The sequence below is a fragment of the Bubalus kerabau genome, chromosome 1 (assembly GCF_029407905.1).
Source record: "Bubalus kerabau isolate K-KA32 ecotype Philippines breed swamp buffalo chromosome 1, PCC_UOA_SB_1v2, whole genome shotgun sequence".
Classification (NCBI taxonomy): domain Eukaryota; kingdom Metazoa; phylum Chordata; class Mammalia; order Artiodactyla; family Bovidae; genus Bubalus; species Bubalus kerabau.
Genome location: NC_073624.1, coordinates 17,578,103 through 17,594,118, shown reverse-complemented (window position 1 = coordinate 17,594,118; position 16,016 = coordinate 17,578,103). Strand labels below are relative to the sequence as shown.

Below are 16,016 nucleotides of genomic sequence, written 5' to 3'. Positions count from 1 at the left end.
AAGCTTCCTGTATCCTGCATCGAACCTGGATTGGCAATTCATTTCTTATATGATATTATACATGTTTTAATGCCATTCTCCCAAATCATCCCCCACCCTGACAGAGTCCAAAAGACTGTTCTATACATCTGTGTCTCTTTTGCTGTCTCACATGCAGGGTTGTCGTTACCATCTTTCTAAATTCCATATATATAGTACAGCCACTATGGAGAACAGTGTGGAGATTCCTTAAAAAACTGGAAATAGAACTGCCATACGACCCAGCAATCCCACTGCTGGGCATACACACCGAGAAAACTCAGGATATATTTTAAAAAATTTATTTGTGTATTTATTTTTGGCTGCACTTGATCTTCATTGCTGCATGTGGGCTTTCTTTAGTTGTAGTGAGTGAAAGCCACTGTTAGTTGAGGTGCTAGGGCTTCTCATTGTAGTGGCTTTTCTTTTTGTGGAATGAGGGCTCTAGGGCACTTGGGCTTCAGTAGTTGCAACCCACAGGCTCCAGAGCACAGGCTCAGTAGTTGTGGCACACAGGCTTAGTTGCCCCATGGCATGTGGCATCTTCCTGCACCAGGAATCAAACCCTGGCCACTGCACTGGCAGGTGAATTCATAACCATTGGACCACCAGGGAAAGTTGCTCAGTGTATTTTAAAATTTTCCTTTCAGTTTCTTTTTTCATCATTGGTTGTTCAGGTGCTTGTTGTTTATTTTTGTTTTTAATTTTTTTTAAACTAAAGCAACCTTTTAAAATATTACTTACTTACTTTTTCCTTCCCTGATAACTCAGTTGGTAAAGAGTCCATCTGCAATGCAGAAGGCCCTGGATCAATTCCTGGTTCAGGAAGATCCGCTGGAAAAGGGATAGGCTATCCACTCCAGTATTTTTTTTTTCTTTTCCTTTTTTTTTGACTGTGTTGGGTCTTTGTTGCTGGGCTCGGTATTTCTCTTGTTGCAGCAATTGGGGGATACTCTTCATTGCTGTATGTGGGCTTCTCATTGTCATGGCTTCTCTTGTTGTGGAGCACAGTTTCTAGGCATGCGGGCTTCAGTAGTTGCAGTGCATAGATCAGTAGTTGAGGCTCATGGGTTCTAGAACTTGGGCTCAGTAGTTATGGTGCATAGGCTTAGTTGCTAGGCAACATGTGGGATCTTCTGGGACCATGGATTGAACTGGTGTCACCTGCATTGCCTTGTGGCTCAGCTGGTAAAGAATCTGCTGGCAATGTGGAAGAACTGGGTTCAATCCCTGGGTTGGGAAGATTCCCTGGACTGTATCGTCCATGGGGTCACAAAGAGTTGGACACAACTGAGTGACCTTCATTTTCACTTTCACTTTAGAGCCTGTTACGCTAGCCCTCTACTCCTAAGCTGGGTGAGATGCTTCCTATGGACAGGGAAGGAGAGGGAGTATTCCTCCCTGGATCCTGGGCCATGAGCTATAACTGAGATGGTGAAGCTGGACCCTAGTAGCCTTGGGCACATTTACAGGGAGGGCAGCATCCAGAGTCTCTGAAGGCCTGTCCTCAGTGGTGTCCCTGGAGCTGGTTCTACAGGCTTGTGAGAAACACCTGGTGCCTCCTTTCCTGCTCCACGTTCAGCAATGGCACATTGGGAGCTAAAAGTTGGCCACCGGGGGATTATTTATAGTGCCAAAGTCAACAAACGCTTTTCACATTTATTTTTCTCCCTCAGAAAAAAGATTTTTTCAATACTTAGCAGAACACCACTGCACTGTCTCATAAAACCTCTCCTGTGTCCTGTGTCTGTGTCTCTCTTGCAGTTCTGGAGCTGAGACTGGTCAATGGAGATCACAGCTGTGAGGGGAGAGTGGAAGTGAAACATCAAGGAAAATGGGGCACAGTGAATGATCTGAACTGGAACATGGATGAGGCGCATGTGGTGTGCAGACAGCTGAGGTGTGGAGCTGCTGTTGATGCTCCCACAGGGGCTAAATTTGGGCTGGGAATTGGACCCATTTGGTTTAATTATATTTACTGCAAGGGACCAGAGTCAGTTATCACTGAGTGTAGTTATCCTCCTGTTAAAGACCATCGTCCTGAGGGCCTTTCCCACGAGAAGGATGCTGGGGCAGTCTGCTCACATAAGTTCTGTCAGGGCTGGGAGGGGGTTCTTAGCAGGACAACTTCCGGTTCTATTCCCAGAGTATCTATGAGCACATGGATCACACCCTTTAGAATGTACTTGGGTAAATATTCAACTCACACAGTGATTTCTTGAAGGGTAAATGCTCAAGAGTGCATGCAGTCATGAAACTAAAAATGATGTCTCCTTGGAAGAAAAGCTATGACAAACCTAGACAGCCTATTAAAAAACAGAGGCATCACTTTGCTGACAAAGGTCTGTATAGTCAATGCTATGGTTTTGCAATAGTTGTGTACAGATGTGAGAATTGGACCATAAAGAAGACTGAATGCCAAAGAATTGATGCTTTGGAACTGTAGTGCTGGAGAAGACTCTTGAGAGTCCCTTGGACAGCAAGAAGATCAAGCCTAAAGCAAATCAACCTTGAATATTCATTGGAAAGACTGATGCTGAAGCTGAAGCTGAATACTTTGGCCACCTGTTTGGAAGATTAGACTCATTGGAAAAGACCCTGATGCTGGGAAAGATTGGGGTCAGGAGGAAGAAGGGGCGATAGAGGATGGGATGGATGGATGGCATCACCTACTCAATGGACGAAAGTGAAAGAGGAGAGAGTGAAAAAGTTGGCTTAAAGCTCAACATTCAGAAAACTAAGATCAAGGCATCCAGTCCCATCACTTCATGACAAATAGATGGGGAAACAGTGGAAACAGTGGCAGAATTTATTTTTTTGGACTCCAAAATCACTGCAGATGGTGATTGCAGCCATGAAATAAAAAGACGCTTACTCCTTGGAAGAAAAGTTATGACAACCTAGACAGCATATTAAAAAGCAGAGACATTACTTTGCCAATAAAGGTCGTCTAGTCAAGGCTATGGTTTTTCCAGTAGTCATGTATGGATGTGAGAGTTGGACTATAAAGAAAGCTGAGCACTGAAGAATTGATGCTTTTGAACTGTGGCTTGGAGAAGACTCTCGAGAGTCCCTTGGAATGCAAGGAGAGCCAACCAGTCCATCCTAAAGAAAATCAGTTCAGAATGTTCATTGGAAGGACTGATGTTGAAGCTGAAACTCCAATACTTTGGCCATCTGATGCAAAGAGCTGACTTATTTGAAAAGAGGGTGAGCTCAAATGTTTCATGCAGGTACAACTGCTGGTTTGGACCTCTATGAATTAGGTTCATCATGCTAGGTTGTTGTAGTCCTGCATGAGATGATCAGACAAGTGCAGCTACAGCAGAGGATATAGGAGAGGTGGAAACAGATATAGTTTATTATACTCATAGTTTCTAGAGAGAGTATCATCAGGTGAGTACATGGGGGAGGTACCAATAGAACAGGCTCAGCTGAGAAGCAATGATCCAAAGTGATGTGTGAAGACCCATGAACAAATGACCATACTGGGGTCAGAGTGAAGTTATGGAAAGAGAAGGCATGAGGGCATTCACTGGTGCATTGGAAGGTTACTAGGTCACAGTCAGGGGAGGCAAGAAGCGGGATCTGTGGCAGGAGCTACTTTCATCACACTGGTGCACCTGGTCACCTGGGTCAGGTTCTCACGTCCTATTTGTTGGGATGTTGATGCAGCAGGAAACCCTGAAGTTTGACAATTACTACAGAGTCTGGAGGAAAACTAAGGGCTGTGAAGCTAAGAGAATCTGAAATGATACCTTGTGAGGACTCAATCCTGTCTCAATGTATTTGACCTGAGCCAAGGCTAAAACTAGAATGTGACTGGGTGATCACAGTATTTGCCAGAGATGTTCCCAGTTGTTATCAGAATGCTTGATGGATTTTCCAGGGCATAAACCCCACCACAATTGTGCTGGAATTGGGGAAGATATTATCAAATATCACAGCAACATCCCTAACAGAGGTGGTTGGATGTCAGGAAAGGATCATCCCAGCTGCTGAGGTGGTAGGACAGAACAGCTCTGAGGACATCTGCAGGAGGTTCTTCGCATGCTCAGTTGCTTCAGCCATGTCTAACTCTTTTATGACCCTATGGACTGTAACCTGCCAGGCTCCTCTGTTCATGGGATTCTCCAGGCAAGAATACTGCACCAGATCATCATTTTCTTCTCCAGGGAATCTTCCCAACCCAAGAATTGAACCCGAGTCTCTTGTATCTCCTGCACTGGCAGGTGGATTCTTTACCACAAGTGCCACCTTGGAAGCCCTAAATGTAGTACATGTGGAAGTTATATAGCCTAGTGAATGATTTATTTAATATGAGAAGTCTCTGTGTTTGCTTCAGTAATTTCTCTTGGTTTCTGCTAATAGACCTTGGTTTTTTGCACCCTATTTTTTTTTTATTGACAATAACTGGTTACTTTATAAAAAAAATTTATAGAGGTAATTGAGACCTAGGATGAAGGTAATTTACTCTAGAAAGGGATTCATATTTATTTTGTCATGATTCTGTGGTATTATCAATAGTGGGCCACATTCATACAAGTGCTAAAATGGATATTACCTGGACAATCCAGAGATTCAAACTCTGAATCTAAATCCATGCAAGAGCAGGTCTATTTAACTGGTGTTCAGCTTATTGTGGAGAATGCCTTCTTCTGGATTCTCATCTGCACGTGGGTTTGGGATTTGATTTTACCTCCTCATCATCAAGGGCCATAAAAACCCCACATGTTTTCCTGAATGGCCTAATGCTTTTAGGGGAAAAAAAATTCCATGCTCATGTATGTTAGTGACTTTCCATTTTACTTCAGATTTGGCTGGACATTTCATTCCTATCTTAGAGGTGTTTAATGCTTTTCAGATAATTTTTAGTGAATTTATTTCCCTGTATTTTCAGTAGACAAGATGAAAAAACAAAAACAAAAAATAGACAAGATGCCCTAAATAAGCAAGCCTACATTTACTAAGAAAATCTCCTGGAACTTAACCACAGTAATGAAATCATCTATTTGTTTGTGTCATCAATAAGGCAAAAGATACCTGAGGAGAGGAACATGGTCTTACCATTTTCTGCATTTATAGCACAGAAAGTACCTTCTAAGAGATAATTTTAATATTAATAATAGTAGCTTCTTCTGTGGGCTTCCCTGATAGCTCAGTTGGTAAAGAATCCACCTGAAATGCAGGAGACCCTGGTCTGATTCCTGGATTGGGAAGATCCACTGGAGAAGGTATAGGCTACCCATTCCTGTATTCTTGGGCTTCGCTTGTAGCTCAAATGGTAAAAAATCTGCCTGCAATGCGGGATACCTGGGTTTGATCCCTGGGTTGGGAAGATCCCCTGGAGAGGGGAAAGGCTACCCACTTCAGTATTCTGGCCTGGAGAATTCCATGGACTGTATAGTCCATGGGGTCACAAAGAGTCAGCCACGATTGAGCAACTTTTGCTTTTCACTTCTGTACCTTTAGGATTCTATTTAATTTCTTTACTCTCACCTCAATGTCAGATGTCGAAAAAAATCTCTAAGTAAGTGTCACAGGATATCTCCCTTTGTCTGTTGTCTCCTTCACCTCCTCCTCATGTATCTTTATTTCCTTCCTAGATGAGACTCACAGGTCCATGGAATGAACTGTGTCCCTCCAAAGTTCGTATGTTGAAGTCCTGCTTCTCATTGTGACTTCATTGGAGATAGGGCCTTTAGAGGTAACTGAGGTTAAATAAGGTCATAAGGATGTGGCCCTGATCCAATAGGCGACGAAGAGGTAGAGGCACATCTCCCTGCCTCTCCAGGTGCCCATGTCCTAGGAAAGGTCATGTGAGCAAACAGTGAAGGAGCCGTGGTCAGCAAGTCAAGAGAGGAGCACTCAGAATGAACACTACTTGCTAGTACTGTGATCTTGGACTTCCTGACTTCCAGAACTGTGATAAGATAAATACATTTCTGCTGTTTATCCAGCCAGGTTGGGATATCTTATGGTGGCCACCTGCCTGATCTGAATACACACCAGGATTTTCTCCAGTTCAGCATTTCCCCAGATGTTCCCTCTATGATACACCACTTCTGTTTCCAGAGTGAGAGCACATGGGGCGAGGTGGAGACCTGAGCAGTGTTAATGGTGGCCCAGGGACCATGTCTTGTTAGATTATGAGAAAAATTCTCATTTTCTGAGCCAAATTCAAAGGTGCTTGGGATGATTCAAGATCCAGTAAACCCACTTCTCAGTTCCCGACAGGAAGGCAGAAGCCTGGAACACTGGGTAAGACCTGATGAGACAGAAAGAGGTAGTTTGGGTCACAGTTCCAGGTGGGACCAGGCTGCAGACCTGGTCACATAGGAAGAAGTCTCATCTGGAAGAAGCAGTTGACACATGTATAAACCTCTGGCTTGTTCACCCCTGGTCTTCTGACTCTGTAGGGAAGCTCTGCATTAGTTATGTGTTGCAGTGCAACAAATTAGTGCTGAACTTGGCAGCTTAAGTCAGCAAACACCTAGTATATCACACTTTCTGTGGGCCAGGAACTGACATGTCCTATCTGGATCCTCTCACTCATGAAGTCTCACAAGGATGCAATCATTTGATCTATCAACCAGGGGTTGATATCACCCAAACTTACTCACCTGGATGGTGACACCATTCAGACCTTGGTGAACTGTTGAACTGAGAGTCTCAGCCCCTTGCTGGCTGTTGGCTAGAGACCTGTCTCCATTCCTTGTCATCAGGGTCTCTTCATACATAGCTCACAACATGGCAGCTGGCTTCATCAGAGCTAGACTAAAAGCGCAAGATAGAGCACAAGGGGAAACCAGCATTTCTTTGAAGCCTAATCTCTTAAGTGACATCTCATTACTGTTGCCAAATTCCATTTGCTAGATTGATGTTACTAGATACATTCAAGTGTGGAAATTACTCAAGGATGTGAAGACCAGGTGACAGAAACAACCAGGACACTTGAGAGCCTGTTACCCCAGCCCTCTGTTCCTAAGCTAGATGAGATGTTCCCTAGGGGACAGAGAACAAAAGGGAGGATTACTCTCTGGATCCTGGGCCATGAGCTGTAACTGAGATGGGGAAGCTGGGCCCTAGTCGCCTTGGGCACATCTACAGGGAGGGCAGCATCCAGAGTCTCTGGAGGCCTGTACTCGGTGGTGTCCCTGGAGCTGGTTCTACAGGCTTGTGAGAAACACCTGGTGCCTCCCTTCCTGCTCCAGGTTCAGTGATGGCACATTGGGAGCTTCGAGTTGGCCATGGTTGGAATATTTTTACCACAGAAGTCAAGAAATACTGAACACAAGGATTTTTTTCAGAGATCAGATATTCCATTTTTAAATACTTAACCAGTATACTACTGCATGGTCTTCTGAAATCTCTCCTGTATCCTGTGTCCTTGTCCCTCTGCAGCTTGGGAGGTGAGGTTGAAGGATGGAGCCACAGCTGTGAGGGGAGAGTGGAAGTGAAGCACAAAGGAGAATGGGGCACAGTGAATGACCAGAACTGAAGCTTGGAAGAGGCAGCTGTGGTGTGCAGAGAACTGGAGTGTGGAGCTGCCATTAATGCTTCCAGAGGGGCTCATTTTGGACCAGGGATTCGCCCCATTTGGTTTCACTACATTTACTGCAATGGGACAGAATCATCACTCATGGAGTGTAGTTATCCTTCTCTTAAAGACCATCGTCCTGAGGGCCTTTCCCATCATGGGGATGCCAAAGCAGTCTGCTCAGGTAAGGCCTGTCTGGTCTGGGAGGGGATGCCCAGCAGGAAAAGTCTCAATGTCTTTCTGGAAATAATATGAGGATATGGATCACAGTCTTTAGTACATTCTTTGGTTAAGACTTCAGTCAAACAGTGATTCCTTGAACATTAGGTGATCAAAGGAACATCAGGAGTTATTTGGTCCTGGAGAAAAAGTCTCCAGACACATAGTCCCTGGACCCACCAGTCTCTGTGATGTGCCCTAGGAGGCAAAGAGGTGAGCTCAAATGTTTCATACACATACAGCTGCTGGGTTGGACCTCTATGAATTAGGTTCATCATGGTAGCCTGTTGTATTCTTCCATGAGATGGTCAGACAACTGTGGCTACAATGGGGGATAGAAGAGGGGTGCAGGCAAATATAGTTTATTATACTCACAGGTCCTAGAGAGAGTGTTATCAGGTGGGCACGTGGGGGAGGTGCCAATAGAACAGGCTCAATGAAGCAGTGACATGAAAGAGTGAAGACCCATAGACAAGGGACAGTATTCGGGGTCCAAGTGTTCTTACAGTGAAAATGTTTCAGGGGCTTTCACTGGTGCATTGGAAGGTCACTAGGTCACAGGGGAAGGTAAGAAGGGGGATTTGGGCAGAAGATAGTCTTATCACACTGGTGCACGTGCTCACCTTAGTAGGGAGCTTACATTCTATTTGTGGGATGTTGAGGCTGTGGGAAAACTTAAACTTTGATAATTACAACACAGAAACTGTAGCAAATAAGGGCAATGAGGTTAAGAGAACTTAAAATGATACACAATAATGGCTCAATCCTGTCTGAATGTATTTAATCTGAGCCACATTAGAAACTTGGATGTGATACTTGGATGCAGGATACAAGGAAGCTTGGGGCTGGTGCACTGGATGACCCAGGGATGGTATGGGGAGGGAGGTGGGAGCGGGGTTCAGGATTGGGAACACGTGTACACCCGTGGAGGATACATGTTGATGTATGGCAAAACCAATGCTATGCTATGCTAAGTCACTTCAGTCGTGTCCGACTCTGTGTGACCCCATAGATGGCAGCCCACCAGGCTTCCCCGTCCCTGGGATTCTCCAGGCAAGAACACTGGAGTGGGTTGCCATTTCCTTCTCCAATGCATGAAAGTGAAAAGTGAAAGTGAAGTCATTCAGTTTTGTCCGACTCTTAGCGACCCCATGGACTGCAGCCTACCAGGCTCCTCCATCCATGGGATTTTCCAGGCAAGAGTACTGGAATGGAGTGCCATTGCCTTCTGCGTGGCAAAACCAATACAATATTGTAAAATAAAATAATAATAATAATAATAATAAAAATTTTAAAAAACATATTGAAATGATACTATTTGGATATATTCAGTTAAATAAAATACATAAGTAAAATAAAAAAATTAAAGTTAAAAAAAAAAAGTAAAGGGGGGAAAAATCTTCACAGAACTGCAAAATCCTAACATCGAGGCAGAGGTTTATAACGTGAAGATCATGGACTAGACGCCATGATCTTATTTTTCTGAATGCTGAGTTTTAAGCCAACTTTTTCACTCTCCTCTTTCACTTTGATGAAGAGGATCTTTAGTTCTTCTTCAATTTCTGCCATAAGGGTGGTTGCATCTGCATGTCTGAGGTTATTGATATTTCTCCCAGCAATCTTGATTCCAGCTTGTGCTTCATCCAGTCCAGCATTTCTCATGATATACTCTGCATATAAGTTAAATAAGTAGGGTGACAATATACAGCCTTGATGTACTCCTTTCCTGATTTGGAACCAATATGTTGTTCCACTGTTGCTTCTTGACCTGCATATGGATTTCTCAGGAGGCAGGTCAGGGGGTCTGATATTTCCATCTCTTTAAGAATTTTCCATAGTTCCTTGCAATCCACACAGTCAAAGGCTTTGGCATAGTCAATAAAGCAGAAGTAGATGTCTTTCTGGAACTCTTTTGCTTTTTCAATGATCCAAGGGTTGTTGGCAATTTGATTTCTGGTTCCTTAAACTTAATCCTCTTTTAATCCTTTTCACTTTGGTTAACTTTCTGTGATTTTTTTTTTCCTGGTGGCTGTGGGATTGTATTTATTCTTGCACCTTCTGTCTGCCATCTGGTCGATGAGGCTAAGAGGCTTATGCAAGCTTCCTTTTTTTTTTTTTTTTTTTAATTTTATTTTATTTTTAAACTTTACATAACTGTATTAGTTTTGCCAAATATCAAAATGAATTCACCGCAGGTATGCAAGCTTCCTGATGGAAGATTGGCTATGGGAAAAACTGGGCCTTGCTCTGGTGGGCAGGGCCTCACTCAGTAAAACTTTTATCTGATTGCCCGTTGATGGGTGGGGCTGCGCTCCCTCCCTGCTACTTGTTTGGCCTGAAGTGACCCACCTCTGGAGTCTACAGGTTTTTATAGTAGGGTTAGTAGTGACCTCCAAGAGGTTTCACACCAAGGGACACTTCCCAAGACTGCTGCTAACAGGAACCTCATCCCTGTAGTGAGCCACAGCTGGCCTACACTTCTGCAGGAGATCTTCCAGCACTAGGTCTTGCTGAGTCTCCTGTGGTCACTGCTCCTTTCCCCTGTATCCTGGTGCATGTAGATTTTCTCTGTGTCCTGCCACAGTGGTGTGATCACTCAACTAGAGCCAGACATCCTGGAATGTGAAGTCAAGTGGGCCTTAGGAAGCATCACTATGATCAAAGCTAGTGGAGGTGATGGAATTCCAGTTGAGCTATTTCAAATCCTAAAAGATGATGCTGTGAAAGTGCTGCACTCCATATGCCAGCAAATTTTGAAAACTCAGCAGTGGCCATAGGATGGGAGAAAGTCAGTTTTCATTCCAATCCCAAAGAAAGGCAATGCCAAAGAATGTTCAAACTACTGCACAATTGCACTCATCTTACACACTAGCAAAGTAGCACTCAAAATTCTCCAAGCCAACCGTCAACAGTACGTGAACTGAGAACTTCCAGATGTTCAAGCTGGATTTAGAAAAGACAGAGGATCCAGAGATCAGATTGCCAACATCTGTTGGATCATTGAAAAAGCAAGAGAGTTCCAGAAAGACATCTACTTTTGCTTTACTGACTATGCCAAAGCCTTGGACTGTGAGGATCACAACAAACTGTGGAAAATTCTTCAAGAGATGGCAATACCAGACCACCTTATCTGCCTCCTGAGATATCTGTATGCAGGTCAAGAAGCCGTTAGAACTGGACATGAACAACAGATTGGTTTCAAATAGGGAAAGGAATACGTCAAGACTGTATATTGTCACCCTGTTTATTTAAGTTATATGCAGAGTACATCATGAGAAATACTGGACTTCATGAAGCACAAGCTGAAATCAAGATTGCTGGGAGAAACATCAATAACCTCAGACACGCAGATGACACCACCCTTATGGCAGAAAGCGAAGAAGAACTAAAGAGCCTCTTGATGAAAGTGAAAGAGGAGAGTGAAAAAGTTGGCTTAAAACTCAACATTCAGAAAACTAAGATCATGGTATCCAGTCCCATCACTTCATGGCAAATAGATAGGGAAACAATAGAAACTGAGACACTTTATTTTGGGGGGCTCTAAAATCACTGCAGATGGTGACTGCAGCCATGAAGTTAACAGACACCTGCTCCTTGGAAGAAAAGTTATAACCAACCTAGACAGCATATTAAAAAGCAGAGACATGACTTTGCCAACAAAGGTCTACAGTAAAAGGCACAGTTTTTCCAATAGTCAGTATGCATGTGAGAGTTGGACCATGAACAAAGCTGAGTGCTGAAGAATTGATGCTTGTGAACTGTGGTGTTGGAAAAGACTCTTGAGAGTCCCTAGGACTGCAAGTAGATCAAATCAGTCCATCCTAAAGGAAAACAGTCCTGAATATTCTTTTGAAGGACTGATGCTGAAGCTGAAACTCCAGTACTTTGGCTACCTGATGCGAAGAACTGACTCATTTGAAAAGACCCTGATGCTGGGAAAGACTGAAGGCAGGAAGAGAAGGGGACAACGGAGGATGAGATGGTTGGATGGCATCACTGACTCGATGGACATGAGGTTGCAAGCTCCGGGAGTTGGTGATGAACAGGGATGCCTATCGTGCTGCAGTCCATGGGGTCTCAAAGGGTCGGAGGCGACTGGGTGACTGAACAGAACAGTGGAGTCTCTGTTTCCTATAGTCCAGTGGAAGTCCTGCAATCAAATCCCATTGGTCTTCAAAGTCAAATTCTCTGGGGATTCCCAGTCCTTTGCTGGATCCCCAGGCTGGGAAGCCTGGCATAAGGCTCAGAGCCTTTCCAACAGTGTGAGACATTCTTTGATATTATTGTACTCCAGTTTACGTGTCGCCCACTGGGCACGTATAGGATTGAATTTATTGTGATTACACCCCTTCTACCATCTTGTTGTGGCTTCTGATTTGTTTTTGGATATGGGGTATCTTTTTTGACTGTGTTCCAGCAGCCTCCTGTTGATGGTTGTTCAACATCTAGTTGCGATTTTAGTGCTCTTGCTGAAGGACATGAGCATGCACATGTCCTTCTATGCTGCCATCTTGAACCAATCTCCCTAGATAATTTTATTATTAATAAAACTAGCTTCTAGTGAACTTTCAGGGTCCTATGTCAATCCTTTACTCTCACTTTAGTGTCAGATTCTAAAACATCTGAGAAGCATCTTCAGATGTCTCCCTATGTCTAGTGTCTCCTTCACTTCCTCTTGTATTATTATTTCTTTCTGAACATGAGCCTCCACAGGTCAGTGGACTGAACTGTGTCCCTCCATGATGTATGTCTTGAAGATCTAGACTCCACTATCACTGTTGGAGATAGGGCCTTTAGGAGGCAACTGAGGTTATTTAAAGTCATAAAAGTGTGGCCTTAATTTAATAGGTGACATTACAGAAAAAGGAAGAGACAGGTCTCCCTCACTCTCTCTAAGTGCACATGTCCTAGGAAAGGCCAAATTTACAGACCTTCAGCCTGTAAGCAAAGAAAAGAGGTTTAAGAATGAGCACTGCCTTGCTAGCACCATGATCTTGGACTTATCAGCCTCTAGAACTTGATAAGATAAATGAATTGCTGCTATTTAACCAGCCAGTCTATGCTATTTTCTGGTAGACTCTGGCCTGAGCTGTCTATACACCAGTATCTTCTCTGGTTCATCATTTCCCAAGATAGTCCCTCTGTGATGCACCACTTCTGTTTCTGGAGTGAGAGCACATGGGGCATTGCATAGACCTGAGCAGTGGGAATGGTGCCCCAGGGACCAATTTTCCTTATATTATAAGAAAGAGTCTCACTTTTTGACCTGAACTCTGAGCTAATGGAGCTGATTCAAAGTCTCATGAAACTCACTTCTCAGTTTCTGACAGGAAGGCAGGAGCCTGGGACACTGGGTGAGACCTGATGTGACAGAGAGAGGTGGTTTGGGTCCCAGTTACAGATGGGACCAGACAGCAGACCTGGTCACACAGGAGGGAGTCTCGTCTGGATGAAGCAGTGAAGGCTCATGTATAAACCTCCAGCTTGTTCACTCGCTTTCTTCTGATTCTGGAGGGAAGCCCTGCATTAGTTATGTATTATTGTGCAACAAGTTAGTGCTGAACTTGGCAGCTTAAGTCAGCAAACACCTAATATCTCACACCTTATATGGGCCAGGAATAGACATGGCTTACTTGGGTCCTCTGACTCAGGATGTCTCACAAGCATGCAATTATCTGAAGGTTCAACCAGGGGTAGATATTGTCTAAATGTACTCATCTGGATGTGGGCAGATTACAGAACTTGGCAGACTGTGTAACTTAGAGTCTCAATGCCTAGTTGGCTGTTGACTAGAGGCCTGACTTCTTTCCTCGTCATGAGAGTCTTTCCACTATTAGTTCACTCGTGGCAGTTGTTTTAACTAGAGCAAATGAGAGAGCAAGAAAGGTCAACAAGGGAAACCATGGTCATCTTGAAACATAATCTCTTAAGTGACGTCTCATCACTTTGCCAAATTCCATTTGTTAGATGCATGTTGCTAGATACATTTGAGTGTGGGGATTACACAGAGCCGTGAACACCAGGTGGCAGGAATAATCGGGAGACTTTAGTGCCTATTACCCTAGCCCTCTGTTCCTAAGCTGGATGAGATGCTCCTGATAGACAAGGGAAGGAGAGAGAGGATTCCTCCCTAGATCCCAGACCATGAGCTGTAACTGAGACAGGGAAGCTGGGCCCTAGTAGCCTTGGGCACATCTTCAAAGAGGGCAACATCCAGAGTCTCTGAAGGCCTGTCCTTGGTGGTGTCCCTGGAGCTGATTCCACAGGCTCATGAAGGATACCTGGTGTCTCCATTCCTGTTTCATGCTCAGTGATGGCACATTGGGAGCTAAAACTTGGCCATAGTGGGAATGTTTATACCATGGAAATCAACAAATGTTATTCACAGGGATTTTTTTCAGAGATCAGAGTATTCATATTTTAATAATTACCAGCACTTCACTGCATGGTCTGCTAAAATCTCTCCTGTGTCTCATGCCTGTGTTGTCTTGCAGCCCTGGAGGTGAGGCTGATGGGTGGAGCCCACCGCTGTGAGGGGAGAGTGGAAGTGAAGCACCAAGGAGAATGGGACACAGTGAATGATCACAACTGGAACTTGGAGGAGGCAGCTGTGGTGTGCAGACAGCTGGGGTGTGGAACTGCCACTGAAGCTCCCAGAGGGGCTCATTTTGGGCCAGGGATTGGCCCCACTTGGTTTCAGTATATTTACTGCAAAGGAACAGAGTCAGTCCTCACAGCCTGTACTTATCCTGTTCTCAAAGACTATCGTCCTGAGGGCCTTTCCCATGACCAGGATGTGGGAGCAGTGTGCTCACGTAAGTCCTGTCTGGTCTGGGAGGGGATCCCCAACAGGAAAAGCCTTAGTCTCATTTCCAGAGTAGCTATGATACTATGGATCACAGCCTTTAGAACATACTTGGGTGAAGATTGCACTCACAGAATACTTCCTTGAATGTTAAGTATTCAAAGGATTATAAGGACATGCTTGGCCCTGGAGAGGTCCAAGTCCACTCCCACATTCACCACAGTCTGTGTTACATTCATTCCTTCCTGACTTCTTTTCTTTATCTTTATGCAGGAGTTGTTTTTGAGCTCTGTGGAAGTTCTGGCCTTTCAAGGTTGCAGTTTACACTGTAAGAAATTTTTATAATATGGAATCTATATCTTTAGCAAATACAGGGCTATGCAGACATCTCTCTTTCTCTCTTTATTTATTTATTTATTTATTTATTTATTTATTTATTTATTTTGGTGCCAGAATTAGCCTATGTGGGGGAGATGCCAGTTATAGATACACATGTAGTGGCGGGGACAAAAGAAGGCAGCAAGGGCCTGGGCCATAGAAGGGCTCCCTAGCAGCCTGTGGAACTCTAGCTTTCTGTGTGCTCTCCCATGGCTGCACTGTCTTCCCTTGGGCATGCACACTGCAGTGGAGCCTGCTGACAGGTGTCAGGCTGATGGGATTCAAGTGCACAGTTGGAGGTTCTAGCCATGAGTGCATGCATGGTGTTGGGGGTCACACCTTGGGTTTAGAGTAGTGTTTTGCACTGTTACAATCACAGAGAACTGAGCTTGTTGCAAGTGCTATTCCTGGGATCTGGAGGAACTGAAAGGGGAAGCACTGTGAGTGCTGATGTCAGTGAATGTGTATTCCAGGGTAGAATAAAGCAGATGAAATCAGCAAGAGGTCTGTAGCATTAGTTTCTTCAGGGGCCTGATCTGCTGAATTTGTCATGAGCAGGATACTGTGAACTGCTGTTGTTCCTGTTGTGTAGTAGCTACTGTGGCCCCTTCTTTTCTTTCTTATTTCTGGTCTTTACATGTGTCTCAGCTTTGCAGGTCTGGGAGAGGTGAAACTGAAGCATGACCTTCACAAGTTTCCCCACAAGGCCAGTAACCTGATTATTCATCCTTCTCTCATGTTCCTGGCAAGAGGAACTCTTGGCATCTAACAATCTTGGCAAGGTGGATGGAATGATGGTGGCAAAATGATAATGTCTTTGTGTTGCCAGAATTTCTTAAGTGGACTCCAGATATACCAGATATATGTATTTGTTTGTGGATAGCTGTTTAATTGTTGATCTCTCTGGAGGGGGATGGAGGCTGCTGTTTACTACATCATCATTTTCATGATGTCACTTTCCAGGTTTTATTGTTTAAAACAATGGTTTCGAATATAAAGTTTTAGATTGGTATTTTTTTTTAATAGCACATCTAGGCTTCAGTCTCGGAGAAGGCA

General features: G+C 44.1%; 1 protein-coding gene across 1 annotated transcript in view; it reads left to right on the top strand.

Moving 5' to 3' along the window:
• The window catches only part of LOC129659312 (antigen WC1.1-like), an 89,868-nt gene that overhangs the window by 12,257 nt on the left and 61,595 nt on the right, over positions 1–16,016 (top strand). The window contains exons 2-4 of the mRNA XM_055590900.1: positions 1,783–1,918; positions 7,423–7,430; positions 14,272–14,592. Of these exons, the coding sequence (XP_055446875.1) occupies positions 1,783–1,918; positions 7,423–7,430; positions 14,272–14,592 (465 nt within the window). The remainder of the gene's footprint in view (positions 1–1,782; positions 1,919–7,422; positions 7,431–14,271; positions 14,593–16,016) is intronic.